Source organism: Podarcis muralis, chromosome 3 (genome assembly GCF_964188315.1).
Source record: "Podarcis muralis chromosome 3, rPodMur119.hap1.1, whole genome shotgun sequence".
Lineage (NCBI taxonomy): Eukaryota > Metazoa > Chordata > Lepidosauria > Squamata > Lacertidae > Podarcis > Podarcis muralis.
In genome coordinates, this window is record NC_135657.1 from 87,663,776 (window position 1) to 87,691,709 (window position 27,934).

The window sequence follows — 27,934 nt, forward strand, 5'->3', positions numbered from 1 at the left end:
CTGCTGTATGGAATCTTCTGATTTAGAGCACTGTGCCACGTTTGCTTTGGAGTGATCAGAGAGCAGCAACCTCAATTTTGCCTATCAGTTGCCGTTAGCCTGCTATGAGGCGGCACCTAGGCCCTGCCTTCTGGAGCTTTGAGGCAGCTTTGTTTTTTGTCTTTTGTTACTTTGACTTGGTTTGTGCAGATACTTAGTTTGCTTTAGTAGTACTGTACAGGCTTGGCCCATAGCGGGTATATTCTCTCTAAGCTCGACCCTGCTGTTGATTTTCAGCCTGTCCAGCTGAAAATGTTGATCTCTAGCTAAACAGTGTTGTGACTGATTTCAACTCTAATGGGCACACATCATCTAAACAAACAACATTAAATGACACTCAGGTTTGCCTTTTCACTGAAAGGATTTCCTAAAGTTTCTAAACCACTCCTCCAGAGAGAGACATTTAATCTTGTATCTGTTGTGTTTTTCTGACCCATTTATTCAAGATTGTATTTTTCTTTCATATATGAAAATCCTACAATAAAGACACTTCCCCCAAAACATTTATCAACTTAGCTATTCATCATTCAAATTTATAATGTATCCTTCCTTCCGAAGGGAGCACAGGATGGCACACAATAATAATAATAATACCTAAGAGCAATTTAAAACAATGTCATTACAACAGTTTAAAAAAGCACTGGAAAAATGTCATACAACTTTTGGCCAGAAGCCAATACAAAAAAGGTTTTTACATGTTTCCTAAGTGCAGATAAATATTTATTTATCCCTCTATTTTCTGCTTTTGGCAATAAATGCTGATGATTGCACAAGAGTGGAGAGAATCTGCATTTAAAAACAAAAACAAAAAAGGTGTGCAATGGCAATGCAGAGTGCACAGACAGTTCCAAGAAGCAAAAACAATGACAGCAAGCCAAGCAGAGTTACACGCTAGCTTGGAGATCAAGACCAACAATGAAAAATTAGGGGTGAAAATGTTATCAAAAGATTACTATCAAAAGCTGGTTGTGAGCTCTTGCTTGTAGGCCAGGTTCAATAATAATAATAATAATAATAATAATACATCTGACTGGGTTGCCCCAACCATACGGGGCGGCTTCCAACACATATAAAAACATAATAAAATACCAGGCATTAAAATCCTTCTGATACAGGGCTACCTTCATATATCTTCTAGAAGTTGTATAGTTCTTTATCTCCTTGACATCTGATGGGAGGGTGTTCCACAGAGAGGGTGCTACTGCCAAGAAGTCCCTCTGTCTGGTTCCCTGTAACTTCACCGGTAGGTAAGCCACCGGTAGGGGGAGCCCTGTCGATGCGGACCAACTGAAGCTCCCCCTGGTGTTCCCGTCAGGATCGTGTCAAGGCCTTAGCCCCCCAGCCGGGCTTCAGACTAGAACAACACCCCCGGATTCCTTTAACGGAATACCCTTAAGCATGGAGGGGCAGGTGATGGCCACACCTCCCCTCCCCCACACAAGGTCAAACGATGCCTAACCGCAACCCTAACAAAGTTGTGACGATTGCTACGAGGTAGGCGAAAACCAAGTGACCAGTGCCAATTTGCCAAGTGGAAAAATTCCTACCAGGCCCATCGGACAACCAAGGCGACCAACCGATGTCGATAGCAAGGCCATTGCCTAACCTGCAAAATAGGGAGGGAGGGTGGGCGATTGAGGAAGCAAGCCAAAGAGGAAGTCCTCTGGCTCGCTCCTCTGTTTAAACGGCCCCAGCCACCCCCACCCCCCCAGCCAGTGGGTTGGCTGGCCGGGCTCTGACGTGGCCGGGATTCCCCATGCAACCGGGGACAAGGTCCCCCGCCCCCGGTGGGGAGTGGCTGGCCACGCGGTCCACTGCAACTCCTCCCCACTGGGAAGTGGAACGGATTTCTCGTAGTGAGGGAACTGCCAGAAGGCCCTCGGAGCTGGACCTCAGTGTCTGGGCTGAACAATGGGTTGAAGACGCTCCTTCAGGTATACAGGGCAGAGACTGCTTAGGGCTGTAAAAATCAGTAGCAACACTTTGAATTGTGCCTGGACTTTGGTAAAACTCACTCTTTGGCTGGCTTTTAACAAATTTCAATACCACCCCTACTCCAGACTTCCATTTAGAGTGGTACCTCAGGTTACATACGCTTCAGGTTACATACGCTTCAGGTTACAGACTTCGCTAACCCAGAAATAGTACCTCTGGTTAAGAACTTTGCTTCAGGATGAGAACAGAAATCATGCTCTGGCGGCGCAGCAGCAGTGGGAGGCCCCATTAGCTAAAGTGGTGCTTCAGGTTAAGTACAGTTTCAGGTTAAGAACGGACCTCCGGAATGAATTAAGTACTTAACCCGAGGTACCACTGTATAGCCAAACAGACCAGCATGGGTTTCTTAAACATATCTTCAAAATAGAGAGGGGCATCCCTTAAAAATCTAACCATTAGAGGTCAGGGTCATCTTTCGAGTCTTGAAATTGGTATAAAAATGAACGGGAAGCCCTTATGTTCTTCATCTATAGCTATGTGAGAAATGTTCCTTTGAAGCTTGCTCTTGCATATATCATTTCAGTCGCATAAGCAAAAATACTAGCAAAGTAAGGGATGTAATTATGCTTCATAAGAAAAGACATGAGGAAGATTATTAAAGTTATTATCTGAGACAAATGCCTGTGCATTTAAATGCTTCAAATGAAGCTTGGAATAAATTTATGTTGTGTGACATTTAAGTAAAACAGTCTGCTTTATAAAGGCTGGGTTTTGTCTGAGCCTAGTAATGAAAATATGAGACGGTTGTGAATGTGACTTCGTTTGAAGGAGACTGAGCAGAACAATACATTGCATGCAAAAGAGATATTGTAGAGTTTTATTATTAAGCTTGTCCACACCAGCATTACCGTATGTTTGCAGCAGTTCGTGCTTCCATTTAATATGCACAGTCCACATGACATCAACCCTCAAACCCTTGTTGAGTTAGGCGCTTCCCCTGCATGCGAAGGCAGGCTCTGGCGGATTGAGTGGATGAGGCCAATAGTAGGTTCAATGGTCAAGAAGACATGGGAAATAATGGGGCTTGTCAAACTGGGAAGTTAGCTTAGGAGAAGGAAATCTCTGATCCTAAACCACCTCTGCCTTGAAGCTATACTCATTCATGGGAAAGGCTCTGGAGTACATGCTGCCTCGCAGGAGATCTTGAGGGGAAGAAAAGGCAAAAGAGTAAACCCTACACAAATCTGAAGTGGAGTCCCTAAGATGATGGATGGCATCTTGTATGCCTCCTTCTGTCAATTCTCAATAGCTCCTATAGCCAAGCTGGTGCCAAATCTGTTGCTCTGCTCTCCTTTGGAGTACATCAGCAAGACCCAGGGGGTGGGTCTTGTCGTCTGGACAACTTAGAACTTCCATACACACTGCCCAGGCTTGCACCCCTGAGAGGTCACTTTGGTGTTGCTAATGCAGCAAGAACAACACAGGAAGCAGCAGTTAAGATTTACCAGCCTCTGCAGCCACAACTTTCTCCAGTGGTTTGACTTCACCCCCAGAAGCTCACTCCATTGTCTCTCGAGACAGATGGATGCCGACAACAAATGGCATCATCCCTCAGATTTTCACAAAGCTTGGCAACTGCATGCCCTATTAATTAGCTGAATAGAATCAACAAATTAGAGGATGGGATGAAGCACAAAAGGGGCTGCCTACTGGTTTGAATGGAAAATGCCAACAAGAAGTACCGACGAAAGTAGAGTGGCAGATGAAGATGATGGACTTCGCAGAACTGGTGAAGCTGACAGGAAAAATCCGAAACCAGCATGATCAAGTATTCCAAAAAGACTGGAAAATTTATATGATATCTGAAAGATTATTGCAACCAATTAACATCACTAGCAGAGTTATAAGAAGACTTGTAATGAGAAGTTTTCTACCTTTCTATATTTATTTAAATTTTGAACTATTTTGTAATGAGTATAATTAGAATTGGAAAACATACAAAACACAATGATATAAAGGTTAATTTTGAAAGCCATGAGGCGGGAGGGAAGGAAGTTGATAGGCTTTAAAGAGCCAGGGAGGTAAAGTGGATAATAGTGATATGAATGTATTTTATTAAATGGACTCCACATGTGCAAATTCATATGCGCAGGTGTGGACTACTCTGGTCCAATTCGGATGGGGGGGGTGGATTAACTGCTAAATAATGCTCAAATGTGGACAAGCCCCAGGAGTCAGTTCAGTGTAAATCAGAGATATGTATAGAATGCAATAAACAATGATGTTGGCTTCTGGGATTCATAAAAACCTTTATTCTGATCAAAGGACCATTTCACCATGCCTAGAATATTTATTCCAGTCCCCTTCTTGTGCACCTGCAGCTGCGTGGAAGCTGTTCAACACCTAGGGCAGAGCATGTGGAGCACATGGTTGCATCACCCACACGCACAGCCCTTAGCTTTATGGAACTGCAATACAGAGCAGCAGCTTTAGGGGTGTGAATGAATGGATCTTAAATTTAAGCACAATTTAATCCACAGGCCTGTGCTTGATGTGAATAAGCCCTGAAGAAGCTAGTGTCGCAACAGAATCAGCATAAGGGCTACTTGGTGACATTTTCCCTTCTGAATCCCAGTTTGCTTCACAAAGGAAACCAAACGTGTATGTTGCCATTTTTTTTGTAGCAAAGACAATTATTTTGTGGTAGCCGTTGGCAGATGATGTGTCCCCTGAAGTCAGCTGAATGTAAAGTACCATTCCAGGGACTGGTTGCTTAGGCTGAAAGTATAAAACGACAGGTTTGATCATTTGAAGGCTCCATATGGAATGCTTACAACACACTGATTTCCAGCAAGAAAATAATAATAATTTGGCTGCTATAGGACCAGATGGCAGATTAAAAGGCACATCATGTCAGAAAGTAAGCAGAGTTTGCTGTAAAGGCAACTATGTCTTAGCTCAGGGTTTGGCAGCAGTCTTTTCACTGATCACAAGATCTTAGTCTGGAGGTTTTCATGTTTGGGAGTAAGCAGACAGGAATGCATATAAACCCTTTTTTTTTCAGTAAGGCAAAACCTTTTAACTGTTTTTATAAGCTTGAACTTATGAAATATGAAAGTGAACAAATTGCTGCTTTCAAATGAGAGCCAAGGGGTCCCTGACCATCAGGAAACAGTACCAAGGAAATAATAATGCACCTGTCTCAGTAAGATGCAATCCTAAGCATACTTAAGTGGAAGTAAGTCCCATGTAAATCAATATGATGTTAGTTCTTGTGTAAGTGAATTTGAGATATGGCTGTCAGTACTGCTCAGTGCAGTGATTCCTGTGGGTTCAGGAAACTGGTTTTATTACAAAACTACTTATTCTGCCATGGTATTTTTCATTATTAGGCTGAATGTTATTTTTTTAAAAAACTCCCTTTGTGACTTTCAGAATGGTTGTTGTATATGTTTAACTAGAACTGACTCAGAATTTGGGATAAATCTGAGGGTTTCCCTTCGGGTAAAGCACCTGCTGAATTTCAGCAGAGACTGAAACAGGTTTTAATAATACCAGTGAAATTTCTATGGGAAGATATTCTCATCTCAGTTGTTGCCACTGAATTCTCTCTTGAGTGAAATCTGAGATTAATTTGGTGGTTCCTACTGGGGCAAAACATCTGAGGAATTTTAAAGGATGCTAAAACCATTAGGTAAGATAAAATTTATTTGCAGGAGAGTGAAATGGGTGGGGGGAGGGGAGGTTTAAATCATTCTGAGTGGCTTTTACAGGAAGCCCACAAAGAAAGGTGTGAACCCTAGTTGACTACAAGGATGACAATGATGGCATTTTTTTAAAAAATGCTCTCCCACTACATTTTGAGTGCTCAGTAGTTTATGGTGATAAACCACATTCCCTCACTGGCAACCTTCTGCAAGCTACACAGGAATGGTGAGCAGAACCAGAATAAAAAATGGGCAGAAAAAGGAGTATATCTTACCTTTGTGCAACAAGCTACAAGCCAGCCATAGAAAAACCAGATGTTTCTACCTCACCCCTACCTCTCCATCTTTCCATAAAGGAAAGCAAGCATTATCACCATTTGAAGACATTTTCAAGCCTTCTCCTGGGCCTTCAGTTAATTAAACAATCTGTGGCCTGTGTGTGTGTGTGTGTGTGTGTGTGTGTGCGCGCGCATTACTATGTTTTGTGTTTTTGTGCTTTTATATTGTAAACTGCCCTGTGAGCCTTGGATGAAGGACAGTATAGAAATTTAGTAAGTAAGTAAACAAAGTTTTTATTTATTTATTTATTTAATTTATCAATGCAAGCGTTTAATGCAAAACCTTTTTTTAAAGAAACAAAAACACCAGGGAATGTTGAGGAAAATGGCAAAGAAACTACTAAGGTTGCTAAGATGATACTGCATAAGCTAGCGTAACACCAATGCACTATTCATTTGCACAAATATTAAGGAAGACTTGTAAACAAGATTTCAGTTCCATTGAACAAAAAGGAAGAAGGAAGCTATGCTACTTACCGTATTTTTCCTTCTATAAGACGTCCCCATGTATAAGATTCCCCCCTATTTTGGGGGACTCAGATTTAAGAAAATGGCCTCAGCATTATCTGTGTATAAGACACCCCCTAATTTTTGACATAATTTATTAGGAAAAAACCCTAGTCTTATACACAGAAAAATACGGTATATGAACATGCCTTACTATTTCTTTAAAGCAAGTGTCACTAGATGTGTATTCCAGAATCTAGCTTTGTAATTTATTTATTTTCTAATTGTTAGTATTTAAAAAAAAAATTCCAGACATCTTTAATGAAAGTTAATAAAGTAAATAAACAAACTTGAGGGGGCATGGCCTAGTGAGAGTCCTGTGGGCCGGACAGAAAGGCCTGGAGCTCCCACTTTCAGCCCTCAGCCTTGTAGCTCCCCACTCTTGTGGTAGACTAATTCAGAGTGTTACCTTGATGCGATTCTAAATCATGTTGCATTTTCACTCAGGGAAATCAATCCCATCCAGTTTTAATGGAATGTAGCAGACTAGCTGAACGTCTCTAGTAAAGCCTGCATTATTCCCTCACTACATTCACTGTTATGTGAGTAGAAAGGTTCCCGAATTCCTTTCAAACACATGCTTTTGTAGGTTTAGGTTTTGAAGCTTAAAGTTAAAGGAAATGGTAGGTTTTCAGGAAACACTAATATAACCTCTTTAATTCATTATCCCTTTTTGTTGAAGTAAGATCTGGGTACCTCTGCCACTGAGTTGGTCCCAGTATGTACAATTTGCTAAATACTGTCTTATCAAGTATAAATATTAAGGCAAAAAGAGGATTGTTATGCAATGGAAGTGAAGCTCCCTGTAATGTTATTTTAGAAGCCAATTGAGTATTAACCATATAATCCTCTTAGAAACTGAAAGCCAAATCCTGTCCTTTGATAAAAGTTACAAGTGAAATGTGCTAGGATATGTTGGATGTTATTAATCAGTTATAGCCTATTAATAGTTAACAGTATTTCAGTTTTTGCCCCAGTGCTGTTGTATGTATGTGGTGTTAAGTCAGCAGTATGTGGTATTTCCCCACAAATGAACAGCAGCACATCCAACGAATGCGGTAAAAATAAATAAATATATCTGAGGAGAGATCAGTTGTCCATAGATCACCCTTCACAGCTGCCCACTGATACATCAGACAGACTAAAAAATAAGCAGATACACAGTCATTAAGAAATATTAACATATGCGTAAATTCATACTAGATATGCTTGAGGAATTCAATCTTTGCAAATTCCAGACAAATCAACCCAGTCAGTCCACACTTCCCAGACTAATGTGCCTATCAGAACTTAATTATCCACGTACTTTCCAAATGTTCAAATGCAGTACTCGGCTCAAATCAATCAAAATATATGTAATAAGGCACATTTTGAAAGGAAGTATATTGAGAAATTCACATTTAAATGCATAATTTTGGCAAACATTTGTTAAAAAATAGCAATATGCAGATTAATGTATGAACAGGGCAGAATCGACTTATGGGAAACAGGAACACAGACCATAAACACATACACACACATATTCATCTATTTTCATGAACATTATTATCTTCTGCTGCTTAATCTTATATTATGTTTGCCGCTACGGCCCAGTTTGTTTCCCTTATTACTTATCCCATGCTACATACATGCACTCAACACAATCATATCTGTAGGAGAATAGTCAATGAGTCTCATATTTCCTGGCTCAGAAATACAAGTCCCATGAGATTGAATCGCTTGCCTTAACCACAGAAGAATTTTTCCACCCTCTCAAGCCCCATTCTTCTCTGCCCCTTTCCCATTCACTTGCTCATAAACCTTCACTCTTCTAGCCTGTGGCATTTGCCCTCCTAGGTGTGTGACATCATACTGGGTTCATAAGGAAAGGGTTAACTCATTGTAAAATGACTAATCAATGGGAACCCAAGGGGAGGAGTTAGAGTTAGGGTGGTTAAGAAGTGAGTCTGAAGTTAGAGAAGGGACAGAGAGGGTTGGGCTAGTCCAGGGGTCTGCAACCCGCGGCTCCGGAGCCGCATGTGGCTCTTTTACACCTTTGCCGCGGCTCCGGGGCAGATACTAGCGAGGGGAGGAGGCGCATTGTGCGCCCCGACACTCCCCACTGTGGCGGGCGCTGTACTGGCTGTGACGTCGCATGGGGGCGGTGCGTGCGTTAGTCACGCACCGCCCCGACGTCACCTTCCCGCCCGCTGTCAGATCGCGGCTCCGGAGATATATTTGTTTTATTTGCAATTAAGTTTTTATTAAATTTTCCTTTTACTTATATTGGTTACAACCATAATTACGAATTTACAGTTTTTGAACCTCCACCAGCACCTCCCACAATCATCCATTTTCTTTATTTTCCCGCATTTTCTATATAATATTGCCGATTTACCATTGACCTTCACCTCTCTAATTGAGATATATTTGTTTTAAATGTCGCAATGGTTTTGTGGCTCCCAGTTGTTTTTTCCTTTGGAAACGGGTCCAAGTGGCTCTTTTTGTCTTAAAGGTTGCAGACCCCTGGGCTAGTCTGATGTGAGAGAGTGAGAGAATCTGTTAAGAGGAGTCAGTCAAACAGGTGATATAATCAGTCAGAAGGTATTAGGAAGGTATAGGCCAGTAAAGAAACTAAAGTTAAGAAACTGACAGGAATATTATCTGAGAAACCATAAACTTGTTAATGCTTATAAAATAAATTTGTTTATTTGGTTCAATTTTAACAGCTGTCTGGACTCGGGTTGGTGGCAGCGGGGAAGCAAGCACAGTGGTGGCACAGGGATCAATATACCGTTAAACGCCCGGGGACCCTGTGTTATCGCCACACAGCCTCTCTCCCTTCCTACCTGTTGACCTGCACTGTGGTAATGTTCCAGGGACTGGAGTGGCAAAGGGGAAGCCTCTTCTATTTTTTGCACCTGTTCTGGTGCTAAGGACTACAGCACATGCCAATGAACCTACACACTGTAGTTCAGTTGTGAGTGTGACATGGACAAAACTGATTCATGTTGACTCCATTTAAATCAAGTTATTTCCCCATTTTGGAAAATACTTTGGCTTTATCTGAGCTTTTCTATTTGTAAATGTGGCCACTTGCATATCTCCAAAAAAAGAGGACACAAGAGAACCCATTTACAGTGGTACCTCAGGTTACGAACTTAATTTGTTCCGGAGGTCCGTTCTTAACCCAAAACCGTTCTTAACCTGAGGTGTGCTTTTGCATACTGCCTCCCACTGCTGCTGCGCTGCTGGCACGCAATTTCTGTTCTCATACTGGGGAAAAGTTCGCAACCCGAGGTAACTACTTTGGGTTAGCGGAGTTTGTAACCCAAAGCGTTTGTAACCCGAAGCATTTGTAACCCGAGGTACCACTGTACAAAGAATTTGCAGGTGCTAATTTATAACTTCTAACTTAGAAGCTACTTAAGAGACTTTTGTAAACTGCATATAGGTCTTTTGTTTGAGTAAGTGATGTATAAATTTATTTAAATAAAAATGAATTATGTATACAGAGTTGCACACCATGTAGTACTAAGCAAATTGTTTTCTCCTCATGCAGTGGAACAATATCCCTCTCTTCTTTCCCATATGCCCCATAAATGTGTTCGGGGGGGGGGTCCCCCAAATCTACAGAGCAAATTTGGAGATGGAGCAGTATACTTTTGAGCAGAAAGTGGGATATATTTGAACAGACTTTGCCCATTTTCTGGTCATTTCCCTGCAAAATTACCGAAAATCCCCTTGTCGGGTGATTTATTTTTTCACTAGGGAACTGTGGGGTCACGGGACCTTGGCATGCAAATGAAACTTTGTACATTGCCTTGAGATTAAACAGAACTGCTTTTAAATAAATGCTGTCTCTTTAAAGCTATGTTAATGAGTATGGGCACATCAGTCACATTAAAATAACTACTTTGCTTTGAATATGAACATGACTTGAATAAGAAAATTAATGTTTGCACTACGTTATGAACATGCAAATTACTATGTAAGTGCTGCCTTAATTATAATTGCTATTAATGATGAAATCAAAATTCCAGTGAATTATAATGCATCCTTTAATTAGATTTTGATATACAATTTCTGAAATAATTAAGTCTCCTCCAACTTGGATGTTGGCCAGGTTATATATAATACATAATACAGACTGATCATGTAATTAAGAACGTTTCATGAAACCATTGATAGACCTTGCAGCATAACAATCTCCTTTGACTTAAAATAGAATGGTGCTGTTTTCTTTCATTGGTGAATCAATCTCCAATATGGCAATGTGATTGATGTCTGAATTCACAAAAGAATTTTCTAGTATGTTTGCTAAATATGGAGTGCATTTCTGTATATAAATTATATTGAAATATTACTGGATAAAATTTAATAGGAATTTATATATGGAAAAGTGCAACTGAATGAAAAGTACACAAAACAGTTTCACTTTCCTTTTTTGGATGCATGTAAAACAAATGTATCTGCACAGGGCTTGGAAGCTGCTGGTTATGTTTTCAAAAGAGCTGTGTAATATCTGGAGAATCCCTGGGCTTAGACCTTTGAAACTAGCTTAGAGACTGAACGACATTTGCATAAACAGCTTCTCAATATGCTGCTTCCCCCCCCCCCCTTTTCTTTTCCCTTTGCATAATTTGCCCACTGATCGTACAAAAGGTTCTACAACGCCAAAGGGCAAGTTCTGGTGTGAAAATGGAAACTCGTGAAAACTCAGCTCAACTTTAGCAAACAACAACAACAGTTTGGCCTCTTGGAGATGTAACATATGTGAATGTGTGCCAGTTTTTCTTTCTTTTTTAATCAGATAGGTTGGGATGCTCTATCATCCATTCTATTCAGTAAGTCCTTTCTGTAAGCAAATGGTTTGGGTCCAGAATATCACATGAAGCATCTTCTCTCTATATATTTGAGATATGCTGGGAAGGTCCTGCTCTAAATGCCATTTTTAAGTGGTGCAATAATGGCATCTACCAGGAGGAGGACCTAAATTTCCATATCGATGTGGAGTGTCTCTCCTGAGAGATGCACTCAGCCACATAATCGGTTGCTTTTCAAAAGCTGATTACAATCTGTCTAGATAAATACACACACACAAATTATACAATGCAACATTGGTGGTGTTGTTGTTTTAAAACTTAGAGAATAATAAATATATGTAAGAGAGGAAAAGACATTGCAGTCATACCCCCCACAGGAGGCCTTCATTATATTCCCCTGCACTGAAAATGGAGCACAATTTTTATTATTTAACCAGAAAAAAATTACATTTCTTTAAATTCCTTTATTTACATGCCACATATTACCAAATTCCAATGGAAAATTACTAGACTGAAAACAGAGGGGATAGCTTGTTATATCTGGATGGTCTTGCACTCTGAAAGATGTTTGCTTAGAGTCATTGGCCATCTGTTTGATGGAACTAGGCCAGCATATGGGCTGTCTGCATCTGTGTTTGTCTCTAGAACACCCGGTGGTTGATATAGTCAAATAGTCAAATATCGCACCAGTCTCTTCAAGAGAAGGGTTGTGGCTTGGTGATGGAGCACATGCTTTGATTGCAGAAGATCTCGGCTTCAGTTCTTGGTATCTCTAGGTAGGGCTGTGAGAGGCCCTTGCCTGAAAGCCAGCAGAGCTACTGCCAATCAGTACTGTACAATGGACAATGCTGTACTGACTTGGTATAAGGAAACTTCCTGTGTTCCTAAAGACAGGCTTCTAGCTTTTGTAGGATTAAAGGGGTTACATTTATAACAGCAATGCATTTACCATACTATTTTTTACAAAAATAGTAAAGTGACTGATTTAGCAGCTGTTTGACCATAGATCTAGGATGATAATCATTTTGTACTGGTGATCTAACTAATTCTGTTCTTCCCCTTGTACAAGCTAATATCTACTCAGCAAATTTATGAGACCAGTTTAGAAGATATTCTGGAAGATATGAAAGATAGAGCATTCTTCTCCTGGGGGGTTCCCAGGGGGGTTCTCCGCTGGTGCCTCCCACCACTCCTCTTCAACCAGTCGGTCCATGACATCTTACATTCCCTGAAACCCTCAACCCTGCTTTTGTCCTTATCATGGTTCTGCAATGGTTTTGGTGATCAAGTAGGGAAATGCAGTTGGAATATGGAGTTGAGGAGGAAAAAACAGACTTGGGAAGGAAACATTATGATCCTTCTTGCCACTTTGCACATCCATGGAACTGCAAATCCTTTGCAAACTGAGGATGCTGTTCTGTTCTCAATAGTATGCCATCTACAATATATTGCTTCTCAATATGTACTGCACTTCCAGAAACCAACATTTTCTAACTTCCATCCCTCCCTATTCTGTTTTATTTTTTAGTTTAATTTTGTGGGCAAATTGCTTGGACCAAGAGGAAATTCCTTGAAAAGGTTACAAGAGGAAACAGGTGCAAAAATGTCAATCCTGGGGAAGGGTTCTATGAGAGACAAAGCCAAGGTACTGTACCCAACTCTTGATTTTTAGCCATATTGACTGTAGACAAAGTCGTTGTAATATGTCATTTGCTGAGTATCTAAATGGTTATGGTGATCTAACATTGTAGAAAAAAATTCTGTATAATGTTATACTTTTTGAGGAGAAAGAACATTACTGGGGGTGTGGGTGGAATCACCCTGAAATCTAGACCTCAACATATTTTATGGAGATAATGTGTATCATTGAAACTTAAAAATGTTCTCTGCAGTGATTAAGGATCCATGTGAATCTTTTATAACTGGGTACGGTGTATAACATGTTTGCTATGCATGTTCCTAGAATTTGTGTTACATGAAAGAGAACTTGGAATGGAGTTGACAACATCTTGAAACTTGGACTGCATCGTAATTATCATCTCGTTGATTAATCACACCCTTTGCCTTTCCCTCCTTCTTAAGGCAGGGGTGGGGAGCCCCTGGCCTTCTAGGTGTTGTTAGACATCTCTTGGCTTCCATAAGCCCCAGCTAGTATGGCCAATGATCAGATATTTCTTTGCTTTGCAATACTTGCATGCCACTTTTCAGTTACAATGGCTCTCAAAGCAGTTCACAATCAGATTTATAAGCATATTATATTGCCCTGACAATAAGAGACCTGGAATATTAAGCATTATCATTGATATCATAGGGCCCTTGGCTCTGCTCCCCTGAAAGGTGGTTAGTCCTAGGGGCAGATGCTCTTCTAACTTGTCACCCCAGTCTACCAAGTATTGTATTTTTGCTGACAATACTACTGCCATTGCTGGTCTGGGAACTGGACTAGCCATGATTCCCAGTTATTAGATGGATAGCAGCTAATGGATGACCAGTGACAGCTGAAATCCTCTCCCCAGCCCTGATGCTTGTGGCAGCTAAGGGAGATCCTGGGAAGCAAATGTCCTTCAGAGTGCTGTCCCCAGTTCAAAAGGTATTTCTGCTTCTGTTCTAGTCAGTTGGTATCATTGGCTCCCGGGCTTTTATAACTCTCAAACACTGCCCAATCCCCATGCCTATATTCCTCTTTGACCAGCTCTGCAGCAATGGCCACAGAGAATTCACACACACACACAAACACACACTCCTGAGATAGGCTTCCAGGCATACGCTTAGCAGCTAGATAGTTTCAGTCTTTGTGGCAGCTGGCTTCCTCATCCAGTCTGACGTGATTGCTGTGATTTTTGTTCTGCTCCCATGAAAGGTGGTGTCAGCAAAAGGGCTGCTGGTTGCAGATGTCCTTTGTTTTGCTTTCCCTGGCCCTCCAGGTGTTCCTGCTGCCAATGCTACAGTCAGGGATGATGGAACATCTGGAGGGTTAGAGGTTTCCTGTTTCTGCCTTAAGATGATCAGGTATAAATGAAGGCAACATTTCTTGAAGCAGGCACAGTGCCTGCATTTAGTGATTCCAATCACTCTCCTGTATTGTTGTGTCCCAGCCCTGGCATGTTGTAGCAGTTCCACTCAGTTATTTCTGACACTGCTTTCAGAAATCCTGGTTTGCTTCTACCTTTCTGTTACTCCCGTCATTCATCTCAACACAATAGAAGAGAAACAATGAGTTTAAGAGAGAGGGGGGATCATTAAGATTCCACTTTCATCAGTCTGTTTAATGCTAAATTATTATCTCTTGTTGCCAGTTTGTGCAAAGAAAAACCAACATATTTTTAAAAGTTACAGTATATGATTAAAATAAACTGGACATTAAATATGATGCTCTTAGTATGAATGGACATGTTTGTTCATTGGTGCAAAGATTCCAGGAATGATTAATTTACTCAGATAATATTTCTAGAGTATATTGCAGATGTTGGTGCTAGCATAGAGCCTAGCAAAGAGAGACTACTTGAGACTTCATTATGGGCACAACTCATTGGGAAGGTCCTGAGACTTCGTTATGGGCACAACTCACTGGAAAGTTCCTGCATCTTTAGCACCAAACTAGATGTTATTTGTGAGCTCCATGAATATGGGCCTGTAGGCATTTCCGTCCGTGGCTGAATCCAGCTTTGGAGGAATATTTGAATTTTGGTTGCATTGTGGTACAAAGGGTAGCATCCAGCACACATACTCTGACCACATGGACCAACTTCTCCCACAAACATACACTGCTACTTTGTGAGAAAGAAGGAAGATAGGAATTCCCATCACTGAATTCTCGAATAAACTTTGGCCCTAATATCCATTTAAAAGAATGGGAGCTGCACAAAAACTCTACTGTGATTGAGAACCCTCCACCTAATCCTAAAACTCCAGTCACCCATCACCAGTTTTATATCAATTCAAGAGGCATGATCACTCTAAAGCTGTGATCTTACAGAACAACATGGCTCTGAGAATTGTCTAAGACCCCCAACCTTGTACTCTCCAGATGTTTTGGTCTGCAAGAACCATCAACCACAATCTGCATGCTTTAAAACAATAAAAGAGATGATGGGTGGAGTTTTGGGAGAGAAATAAATATTGTTTTCTCATTGATTCGCCTATTGGCTCCCCCCGCTCCTGCTACAGCACCAAATTTCAAAACTTTTAGTGCCTAAATTGCCAAGTATGGTTTGTTTGTTTTTAAAAAATCAGATATAAGCTGTTTGCTTAATGTGATGAGTACAGAAGGGAATTGTGCCCATCATAAGATAACAGCCAATTTCCACTGAGTTCTTATGACAGGTGGAAATAACAGGCCCTCCAACTAGAGAACTATGATTACCATTCTGTCTCATATGATGCCTTTAAAGCTTGTCATCCCTGTGCTTGCATTACAAACCTGTAAGTCGTCTCTTCTTTGAGTGTTAAAAATGAGAAGATTTTAAACATTCAGGTTTACAATCCACCCACCCCCCTTCTACTCCCCACCTTGTGTTCTTATCACATCACAAAACAATTTCAAGCAGTCTGGAAGAAAATGATAGAAGAGAACAATTAAAAACCTATAGACAAGTGAAATCTGATTACAAGTGGACTTATATATAGGCATCAATTCACTGCATTGCATATGTGGTATACATGTTTTCCAAGGTAGCAATCACTAGTAATTATATTTGTGGCTACCTCTCCTAAGATACATCTTTGCTTACTAATTATCTTTGCTTACTAATTATGTGTGATTAAATACTTACTTTTGTATGCAGACAGAGTTGTTTTTATAAACTCGAAGTAAATGAGGTGGCTGCCGCCTATACTATCCTGATCATGTTTGCTAGCTATACTTCTCAACATACTATACATACACTATCTTCTAATAGAAATAGCTGTGCTAGTTGGACATTGATGAATGGAGACATTTAGGGAGGCCAAGAAAAGTAGCCATTGTGTTTCATATCACATTATGTTTGCTTGCTTGCTTATTTGTTTACTGTGTTTATATCCCATCTTTCCTCCAATCTGGAACACAGGATGGCATAACATAAAGACCAAAGCCATTATATATTAACAAATAATAATCCAGATAAAATCCAGCAACAGCAGCCCACATAACCACAACCCCCAAATCCTACAGCTTTAATTATCCAAATGCCTGGACTTCAAAATATCAACAGTGAAGATAGACTTGATATTCCCCAGGAAGGAGTTCTGTGATTGGTGCATCTCCACCAAGAAGGCCCATATTGTGTCACCGCCTCCCTATCTTATGCTACAGATGGCACAGCCAACAGGGCCTGCACACCAAAGTATTGTTTCCCTGGTGTTGAATTATCAGATTAGGAAAATCAGAAGCAATAGCACAAGGGGCACAACATATTTTATTCATTTATAGCAGGAGTAGCCAACATGGTTTCCTCCAGATATTAGTAGACTCATCCCCGACCTTTGGGCCTGGTGCCTGAGGTTGTTGGGAGTTGGAGTCCAATAACATCTGGAAGGTCCCACTTTGGTTGTCCCTGCGTTACAGCAGCAAAAAAGCTCCAAAACCCACATTTGGGTAACACTTTATTAGAACCAACCGAAAAGTAAAAAGTAAATGTGGGAAACTCTCAATAACTCTTCATCAGGCATCATGGGTATGCAGGGGTATACTGTGTGTATAACATCTGTATGTTTGTTTCGGTTACACTGATGACTACAACTCGGTACACGAATCAGGGGAGGATGTTAGGATTCTTGTCCCGTGCTTGCAGTCATGGAATTATTTTTTATCACATGATGGTATATGTTTTCATTCCACATAGTGTAAGGTTACCAGATTTTTTTCAATGAATCCAGGGACACTTTTCAATTTCAATGGATTTTGTATGGGGACTGATTTGTAAATCCGGGGACTGTCCCCGGGAAACGGGGACGTCTGGTAACCTTAACATAGTGGGAAGTGACGGAGACAGGATGTTTGTATTACTGTAGGATTATTGTCCTTTGTTCTTTCTCTTTGCTGTCTGATGAGAAAGAGGAAGGAGCTAAGTCAGAATGCTCTGAATGTATTCTCTGTAAATAAAGTAGTTTAGCCAAAATGCTGTACTGCTGAGTCTGTCACGCGAACTGCCAATACTCTGGAGAATCCTGAAGTGTGCTGATGCATCTCAGAGGTATCAGTCGCAGTGATGTTCGGGCTGGAGAAAGCTTTTGAAGCTCCCAAACGAACGACCAGGAGGGAGAGAACATGCCAGTGGGGCACGTGTCTCTATCAGAGTCCTACTCGTGTGTCGGATGCTCCTGACACTGGTGGGTCTTAATAAAGCTGTTATCCAACTACAGGCTTTGGAGATTTTTCCTTATGGATCAACATGGCTACATTAGCTTTCTAACAGCACACACACACTCACATTCTGAGACCTCAAGACCTCTTATTTGTTTCTTCTAACATTTGTCTGATATATTTTACAGTATGTCTAGGTGCTCACATTAATCATGACCTCTTGTGTTACTAAAACCCATCAGCTTTGAGTGAAGTAGTTTGTGAATTTAGATTAAAAAATTATATGCTTTCCCTCAAGTAATACTGAGGATGTTTGAGGTGGCTTGCTAAATCACAGGTGTTCCATTTGCCATGAGCAGTCCTAGGGCAAAAACAGTGGCCACCATTAACAGGGTAGTAGTGTCTATTTGAGCCCCAAGTAACAGAAGATGTTAGCAGCATTGTATTAAATATAGTTGTACTTACCTTCCAGTCTCATAATGAAAGCTAATGTTTTAATAACATTAAATTGTTCATTTTGATTATTGAAAGATATTGCTCAATAAAAGTGCAGCAAATAAGACCATATAAAGACTTAAAATTTTATCATTTTTGGGGGGGGAAATATTATCTATTCTGTGTCTGCAGAGACTTTATTTTTAAATACCTTTCATTATTAAGACATAAAAAATACAATAACACTGAACATAATAAACAAAAATGGTTCATAGAAAACCAAGTTAAGTCCAAAGCAGAGAGGGAGATGCCTTATATATAAATGAAAAGGAGGGACGTCATCTTGTTAAGCACCGTCGGGTGAAAGCGGGGGCATGATTTGGACCAATCCGTCAAAGAGTCATGTGTCATAGGCATTGCCAAATAAAGTAATACTTCACTGGGATAAATGGCTTCATATGTTGTTTGCTCTTGTACGTCACAAAGGTCCACCAAGTGGTAGCAAAGCCATTGGTTTAGCAGTCCCCTTCAAAAGCTTAAGATGATGGGAGGTTTTTCTGAGGTGGCTTTCTTATACCAGCAGTTCCCATTAATAACAGAAACATCCTTCCATCCCTGTGTCAGAACCAGTCTATCTGCAGCTAAAATGAAAATTACAAAAGGTTTTAAAGGGAGGTCAGCATTAAGTTCTGAGAAAATAGGTGGAAGAGTCTAGGACCAGTGAATGGCCAATGATTATTTCAGTTTCCTTAAGTATTTGTGTCCAGAAAGTAGTCACATGGAGGCATGCCCACCACACGTGCCAATGTGTGCTAACAGCACCACATCCTTTCCAACAAGTCTGATCATTTGTATTCTGAACACATTGAAAGATAGTGCACAATAAAAACACAGGAAATGACACTATATATATAGACTTAAAATCAATTACATTTTTGAAAACACATATCATATATTTTATGTTTGCAGGGACTTTTAACTCAGAGTTCATCAAAAACATGACATGATAATAAGTAGTACATTCCATAAGCCCTAAAACATGGCTTAGTTGGATAGAACATTTCTTGGGCTGTACTGTACTGAAATAGATTTCCCTCAAAGCCCTTTCGCTTAAAACCCTATCAGTATTTTCCTTTAGTGGATTTTGAACAAAGAATTCACTTGCAATTGAGCAACTTTAATGTAGTAGTTTGTTAGAAACCCAATTCCTGTGTAACCTCTCTCTGCAGAGTTTTAATTTTGTTTCCTACAGGTATCATTGCTATATGGTATAAGAAAACATGATATTTGACACTTGGTTGGATCCAGGCAGTTATTCACACATGCTTAGGTTACAGAGCAATTCACCGCTACCCTTTAATGCTGGAATAGAGAGGATTTAGATTGAGTGGGCAGAGTTGTCTCTCTCTGCTCAGCTCTGCTGGTTGAGGTTCCATTGGCTGCTAAATGTGCAGAGCTCCACTGAGGTTTGGGGCAGGAGTCTTGTTGGAATAAAGTTATTAAAAAAACTCAAACAAAAAAGCAGCTAGTCCCTGGCAGACACACACACACACCCCCGGCAGCTAACTTAGCCCTCTGAGGACTGGGGCAAGTGTACCTGACTGTCCCCCCTTCTGCATGGGCCTTAGGGTGAGAAGCCCACTGACAGTGTCTCCACCTGCCAGAGGAGCCCAGCAGAAGGCCCCTAAACAGGTCATTGAAAGGATGGGGAAGGGCTGAGTGGCCTTGGGATCCAGTGGTCTCACAGCCAGAGCTGACTGGCACAGGGAGCTTCCTGTGCTGTCCAGCACAAAAAGTTGGTTCAGGGATCAGGCTGGGTTTCCCTGATGCACCACCTTCTGCTACAGCCATCAAGAATGTCATGGCTGCAGATTCTAAATCCACACACACACACCCTGAGCATGGTGTAAGGTGGTGGTGGACCACCATGCCTGTCACCACGAATTCTGTGCCATCAATTTCAGTGAGTCTAAGGCTAACTTGAGTGTGCCGCTCAGTTTTATCTTAATTGAGCGCTTCACACAAATCCTTACTGGCCTCGGCACAGGAATTACCTGATTTTGAAGGAGTTTTTGTATTATGCAGTAATATAAATATATCAATGATCATGTATTTTAGCTTTAAGCCTAACTGGAGTTGTAAAAACAGGCATGTATCTCTATATGTAACAAAGGGTTTAAATATCCATGAGTGCATGCTCATAAAAGCCTAAATAAATTATATTGTCTGAATTCCTCTCCCCTGATCAAAAAGATTAAAAAGGAAATGCAAATGGACCAAACTGAACCTCTCAGGTATCTGAAGAAGTGTGCATGCACACGAAAGCTCATACCAAGAACTAACTTAGTTGGTCTTTAAGGTGCTACTGGAAGGAATTTTTTTTGTTTTGAACCTCTCAGTGTTACGCAGAATATCTGCCATGCAGATGGTGGTATTGCCTTTTGGGGAAATCTTTTTCTAATGCGCTCCATGTATCTCTGCCCAAATACATTTAAATCTTGGCAAAAATTAATAAATAAATATGTTTTTCAAGGGAAAAGAACTTGATTGGCTATGAAAAATTACTATAGAAAACAGTATGGAGGGGGGCAGAGGCCTGTCACAGCTGGGCCTCTGTTATGAGGTATTTCAATTGAAGCAGCTATGTTTTATTATTTCAAAAGTGTGCAAGAAATGGATGACTCTAGAGCAAGAAATATTACATCAAACACTATTGTGGGTCCTTCCAATTTATCATTTAAATACATTCTTATTATGAAAAAAATCATAATCCATTTACATTGTGCATGTTGAACACATAGGGAAATTGGCAATGCCACACACCACCTATCTGCTTCCCTTTATTTCCACTGGGATCCCATTCAAAGTTAAGGATATGGCGTTACACAGCATGATACTGAAATGGGAAAAGAAAGACAGGTTTAGATCGCAGAATTTATACAGTATTAAAAACCCCATTACTTTGGAACAACGTAGGGTCATAGCTGGCAACCAAAACCTTAATTAGCTACAGGCTCTCCGATTTAAATCTTTATCGGTGAATCACATTTGAAGTCTCAGGCCAATAGTGAACTTAATAAATTTGAACTTTTATTGTTAAACTAGGGTGCTTCTGGAAATTGGGTAGTTTCTATTATATACAGGGAATTTCTTGATTTATTAGTTGGATTCCTGACAGGTCTGAAAACTTTTGGAAACAAGTATGTATATTGCTATAGGTAAAGGGACCCCTGACCATTAGGTCCAGTCATGACCGACTCTAGGGTTGGGGCGCTCATCTCGCTTTATTGGCCGAGGGAGCTGGCGTACAGCTTCCGGGTCATGTGGCCAGCATGACTAAGCCGCTTCTGGCGAACCAGAGCAGCACACGGAAACACCGTTTACCTTCCCACCGGAGCGGTACCTATTTATCTACTTGCACTTTGTGCTTTCGAACTGCTAGGTTGGCAGGAGCTGGGACCGAACGACAGGAGCTCACCCCGTCACAGGGATTCGAACCGCCGACCTTCTGATCGGCAAGTCCTAGGCTCTGTGGTTTAACCCACAGCACCACCCGCACTATATTGCTATAGTATAGTATAGTATAGTATAGTATAGTATAGTATAGTATAGTATATTGCTATAGTGGAGAGTAAATAGAACAATATGTGATCTTCTAAGCTATATAAATCTGTGTCTGAATATATATAAAGGAATGTTGACTAGAACATCCACTTAGGTGGCATTGAACGCTGACAGTGTTACCCCATATAAGTTCCAAGATGGCATAGAAATGTTGTTGGCACGGTTGTGGGGCAGGAGGAACATTTTTTTCACCTGCGATGGGAGTGCCCACTCATTAAACCAAAAAACAACCAAACTTTTGATGTCGTGTGTATCAGGAGCTTTCTCTTATTCTAAATACTTCTATACAAATGACTCTACGGCTGTCACTCTTGAATATATGGGACAATCATACTCAACAACTGCAATCCAAAGAATTTATAACATGGCTGTTGGCAGCAGCTAAGATATCTATATGCATGGAAAACGCTGCAGGATCTACAGATATCTTTATGATATACTAATGTAAGGACCCTGTTGATTGCAGAAAGTATAATGCATAATGTTAAAGTCTTCGAAGATTGGGAAGATCCAGAACACTTTCATACTGTGTGGCTTTCCCACATGGCAGATATAGGCATCAATGGAATAATAATAATAATAATAATAATAATAATAATAATAATAATAATAATAATAATTTATTTATTTATTTATTTGTACCCCGCCCATGTTGCCCCAGCCACTCTGGGTGGCTTCCAACCCATATAAAAACATAATAAAACATCTCTTTGTTTTTATTTTTCTTGTGTTTTTATATTTTATGCATAATTGAAACAAACATCCCTTTTAAAACCCTTGTGAAATTAGTAAGCAGAATTAAAAATATCAGCTTGTCTAAGCAGATATCAGCTTGTAAAGGAAAGGAAAATCAGAGATTTAAATAAAATGAACATATTATATTGACACAGTTATCTGGAATGCCTTTCCCCATGTAGAAAATAGAGTCAAACGTGAGCAAATACCATAGTGTACTTTCCTTCAAAATCATTGACCGTTATGAAAGCACACGTAAATGAGCAAGTGACATAAATGGGAACAGGAATAGCATAAAACATTATCTGGATGTGCCAAAAGAAAGGGGACGAGTTAATCACACCTCTTTTTGGCCAGGATCCAAAAAGCTACTTTAGACATCCCCAGTAGGCTCGAACATGATGTATTTGGCTTTTTTTGCGCTTTGAACAGCAGACTTTTATGATGCCATATCATCAGGGATGCACAAATAATCTCAGAGAGAGAGAGAGAGAGAGCGCATATTTCCTTTGAGCACTTAAAAAAACTTGAGATCTTGTACTGGGGCGGCGTATTCTCAAGAACCAGGTGTGCTTGAAATCAGTGGGGACATGGCCATCTTTGCTGATTTTAAAATGCAGATTTAAGCAGGTTCCATGCCACAAAATAGCTGAAGGGAGTCAATGACCCACGGCTGAAGATCCTTTTACCCCCATGGGTCGTCAGCAGTACATTGCTGTTTGCCCTTATGCCAGCTATTTATTTTTGCAGTAGAACTCAGATACTACCCATTGTTCTGAACAACCAATTAGGACTACAGTCTCTGTTGATTTATTTTAGACAATGAATGCTCACTGCATCCCTGCATATCACACGCTTGTTGAAATCCCTTTCAGCTGTAAAGGCATTGCTGTTGTAAAGGCATGGGTGGTTGAGATAACCCTATGCCAGCACCTCAACCTTGGGCATGTTGAACTGAGTTGATTTTTGGATACCAACTTTTGTGCTTCCAGTGCAAAACAGGCTTTACTTCTTTTATGAGGCAGGTGAAAAGAAAATGAATAAATGGATTAAATAAATAAATTAAAGGATTCCTCCCAGTGTTTATGGGAGCAGGTGTTTTTTCACTCCTCGAGATGTGTTGTCTCTAGTTGGGGATTAGAAAATACAGGGCTTTGTACATGTGTTTCTGTACCCATGTTGTTTGTCTTATATTGAAGCAAGGTTCGTGTTTAGTCATGGTCTCCCTTGACTACAGAAATAATTTGTTATAATAGATGTTCCTAGTCGCTTGCGTGGGTGAATGAAGGTCAAGTGCAAACTACCCATTTTGCCTATTAGCTCTGGGAGCCTGCAGTCCCTGTTGTGTAGTTGTTCACTCCTGGGCCTGGCTACAGGGCTGGATGATACTGGATTTGTAGTAGAGATTAAGCCATCTGCTTCACTTTAAATGTTTCCTGCTGAAATGATTCATGAAGTGGTATAATATTTGAGTGCAATTAGTGGTGGCATTTTCAAAACTGAATAACCAAGAGGGCAATTTAACCTTCTCTGAGGAATTGCATACTCCAGGGCGAGTTCTTTTTTAAAAAAATATTACATTGTTCTAAGGGAACACTTGGCAAATAATTGCAGCAGCCCTGGAACAGATGCTTTGAAAGAGAGCCTCGTGTTATTACTTGTGAGACACAGTGGTGATAACTAAAGCATCTAATGCCTGCTTCAAATCTGATGTTAGAACAGACTTTTGTATTTCTTCATACTACTACTGTGTAATATTTACAAGCAAACTAAGGATCTGCCACAAGATTTGTTTTCACTACCAGGATTTAGCATGCAAAGTATTAAATAATAAAGAAGTATGGCCACTGCAGATGCAGGTTAAATTTCCTTTGATATGTTAGAGATGAAGAGAAAGTGGTTCAGAGCAAAGAGAACTACTTACATGTATGTTGTGCTTGTTTTCAGTCCCGTAGCCTGTTTTTATTTTGTAAAGAAGTAAAGTTCGGGAATAAGTGAATTGCAAGTTGATGCAAAGCTGCCTAATTTTGCAAAAAGATTTTATTTCCTTACATTGGACAGAATCTGAGACAGAATTGTTTCACTGATCCATTTGTGTCACAACATAGATGCCAGAGAGTTTTTAGATACTGCAGATTGTTGTGGATGAAGGGTTATCTGTAACGAGAATGGGGTCATTGTAGGAACTCTAAAGAAAGGCTTTGCAGCCAATTATAGTATGGACACAGTTTTCATGGAAGGTAGTTGAACCAAATGCCTTGAAGTATGGATGGGGAGAAGTCAGACCTTAAAGGGGCTAGTCAGTTGCCCAGTTTCCTTCATCAAGTTTTCTTTGAAGAATGGCACAATGAAACTTTCAACAAATATTTGAAAAAATAGGAAGTTTAGATAATAATACTAGGAACAAAAATGTGAAATAAAGTAAACAATTGACATATTATGATGCTGGTGTATTATGGGTCTTTTGAGAACCATAGTTCATTTTCCTTGAAGGCCTTGCCCATCTGCATTTCTGTAGAGCAATGATTTATAGTCTAAAATGTTTTATTTGTTTTCATGGAACTCCATTAACTCTGGATTTTGATACTGTTGTGCTTTGCTTTATTATTGTTGTTTTCAGTGTTTTACATATAGATAAATGCCAAAGAGCCCATTTTGAAATATTTGCAGCAATTATGTTAAATCCCAGTTCCCCCTGTGCTGTGTTTATCTGTACTCCTGAGAACCATGATAAATACTTTTAATATGCCTTAATGGGTTACTGTTACAAGAAATTCTTGTGCTTGCCACTACTGAGACAGCATTACATTAAATTACAGTGCAGACAATTAAATAGAATAGTGGGGAAGGGGTATCAGGCTTGGAAGAACAGCTAGTTGCAGCCTTCTGTAATTCAATTCCTTGATCAACATAATAAGGGAAGATGGTGAGTGGAATTTAGATAACTAAGCTAGATATGATTGTATTTGTAATATCTCCATCAGGGATTAATGCTCCCTTATTCGGAGACATTGATTAGCCTCTAGATTATTTTTCTGATTGATTACTGTTGTACTGCAACATCCCTTCTTCATATATCTAACCAAGATCAATATCACTTTATAGTTAGAACTTCATCTTGGCACAGTTATGGTACAATCAGCAGTAATTTGTGGTTCCTCGATAACAGTTTCAAAGAAAATGTGCACAGTCTGTTACTTCGGCTTGTAGCCATTTATAACTAGGAGGGGGAAATTAACTTCCCTTGCATCTTGTCTGGGGGGAAAATGAAGCATTAGTTGTACATATGCTTGGGCATGAGCATCTTTCTCAGGAAATTTGTCTGTGAGTTATCATTTCGCTTCAGAGAACATGGAAGAGATTAAGGTATGCAAAATTCATCCAATCTCTTTCTTGCATAACTCATACACAGTGATTCATTTGTGTAAAAAGATAGTGCTAGGACTCAGTTCTAATAGAGATTCAATAAGCATAGACACAGCTTCTAAAAAAATAAACTTAAAACTGCTTTAGGATTCAAACACATCTTAGGCCTAGAACTCCCAACTACTGCACATTCAGCCATTTTAATACAGTGGTACCTCAGGTTAAGAACTTAATTCGTTCTGGAGGTCCATTCTTAACCTGAAACTGTTCTTAACCTGAGGTACCACTTTAGCTAATGGGGCCTTCTGCTGCTGCTGCTGCTGCTTGATTTCTGTTCTCATCCTGAAGCAAAGTTCTTAACCTGAGGTACTATTTCTGGGTTAGCAGAATCTGTAACCTGATGTGTCTGTAACCCGAGGTACCACTGTAGTAGCAAAATAACAAGCAAGGCTCCACCCACAATCTGACTCCCAGGCAGAGAACCCACCTTCTCTTTGTGGCTGCTGTTAGAGGAAGACTTTGCCATGACAGTTCCCTCTCAAACCTAAACATTAGGAAGAACTTCCTGACAGTAAGAGCTGTTCAACAGTGGAATTTGCTGCCAAGGAGTGTGGTGGAGTCTCCATCTTTGGAGGTCTTTAAGCAGAGGCTTGACAACCATATGTCAGGAGTGCTCTGATGGTGTTTCCTGCTTGGCAGGGGGTTGGACTCGATGGCCCTTGTGGTCTCTTCCAACTCTATGATTCTATGATTCTATGAAACCATTTCTCACCTTAGCTATTTCTCATGAGTGCAAGGAAAATTGCACTTGGATGTGTCCTTAGCTGTCAGGTGCAACAGAAACCTGACAAATCTATCTCATTCATGTGGCTCTAATCCACATGTGACGGTTTACACAGTACTGTAGGGTAGGGGTTCAGGCAATCCCAGCCACACATTCAAAGCATGTGTAATGGCACTGTGGGGCTGTGCAACCTCTCTTTACCCCCAATACTGATTTGTGGGGTGGCCACAGCCCACACTGGCAGGTTTAAGGGGCCATACACATGTATTGGTGTAAGCACACAGATATCTGCCACATGAAGGGAGATCTGGGCATTGATGGGCATGGCCCCACCCCCCACCCCCTTTCAACATGTCAGGGATATTCATTTGTAGACCCCTGCAGAACATTTGGTTCTGATTCCTACCATGTATTTCAGGGGGAAAGAAATAAAAAGTAGTAAGGAAGCAAGATGTCTGCCTTCAGTCTTGGCTAAAACTGGCCTTTTGACATCAACCATAGCCAATGTAACTAGCCAGCAATGATGTAGAGTGCAGCTGAAGCTTAGAAACAAAGTAGAGGTAAGGTCCTGTACTAAAACGTCTCTATGCAGAATTCACCCCAACCTTTGCAGTTCAGGGTAAGTGAAGAACATGGTTTTTGTATTTGAATTCCACAATGATTTGAAGAATTTCTAGTGCTCCTTTCAGTCTCTTTGTGTGCATGTAGCAGAATGCCCAAGGCTCAATTCAGAATCAGCTTGGTATTTATGAATTTTCTCAGCAATGATTCTGAAAAAAGTTCATCTGTTTTCTGAGACTTTTATTCAACTTTGTAATTTTGATACATGTGCACAGGTGCATATTATCACATTTGCCCCTCGGAATTATAGTTTTGTCTGGGGTCCCAGGCATGGCTTGTGCAACTCCCCCAGGTTATGATATGTGTGCAGCATAGTATATTGTTCATGGGGGGGGTGGACCTCAAATAGTTTCGCAGAAATTAATGAAAGATTCCTCAGAAGTAAGGACTTGGCATTAAAAATAACACACTTTGCAAATGCCTGCATAGTAGCTTGCGACGGGCAGGGAGTGTCTTTTGAACACTGCCTGCCCATGCATAGAATCTCATTTAACATCCCAAGCTGCAGAAGTCTGAGGAAACAGCACTTGATTCATAAGGCGGTTGAATAATATGAGCCAGACAAAACCATATACGGAACATCAGTTACATCACTACTGTCTGTCTGTTTATTTACTTCCTGTATTTCTTACATTCCCTTCATCCAACAGTCCCAAGGAAGGTTACAGCATATCAAAACAAAATATAATCAGAACAGCTATTAAATGGCAACAACTCCCACCCATAGCCCCAAAACAAGAACCGGACATTTGCAG

General features: G+C 40.4%; 1 protein-coding gene across 8 annotated transcripts in view; it reads left to right on the forward strand.

Annotated features, from left to right (window-relative positions):
* KHDRBS2 (KH RNA binding domain containing, signal transduction associated 2) overlaps nucleotides 1-27,934 on the forward strand; it is a 347,577-nt gene that overhangs the window by 121,693 nt on the left and 197,950 nt on the right. For all 8 annotated transcript variants that reach the window (XR_003705800.2, XR_013392343.1, XR_013392344.1 and 5 more), the window contains exon 3: nucleotides 12,860-12,976. Coding sequence is in view for 1 of the 8 variants with exons in the window: in XM_077926281.1 (XP_077782407.1) it covers nucleotides 12,860-12,976 (117 nt within the window). In the remaining 7 variants the exon portion in view is untranslated. The remainder of the gene's footprint in view (nucleotides 1-12,859; nucleotides 12,977-27,934) is intronic.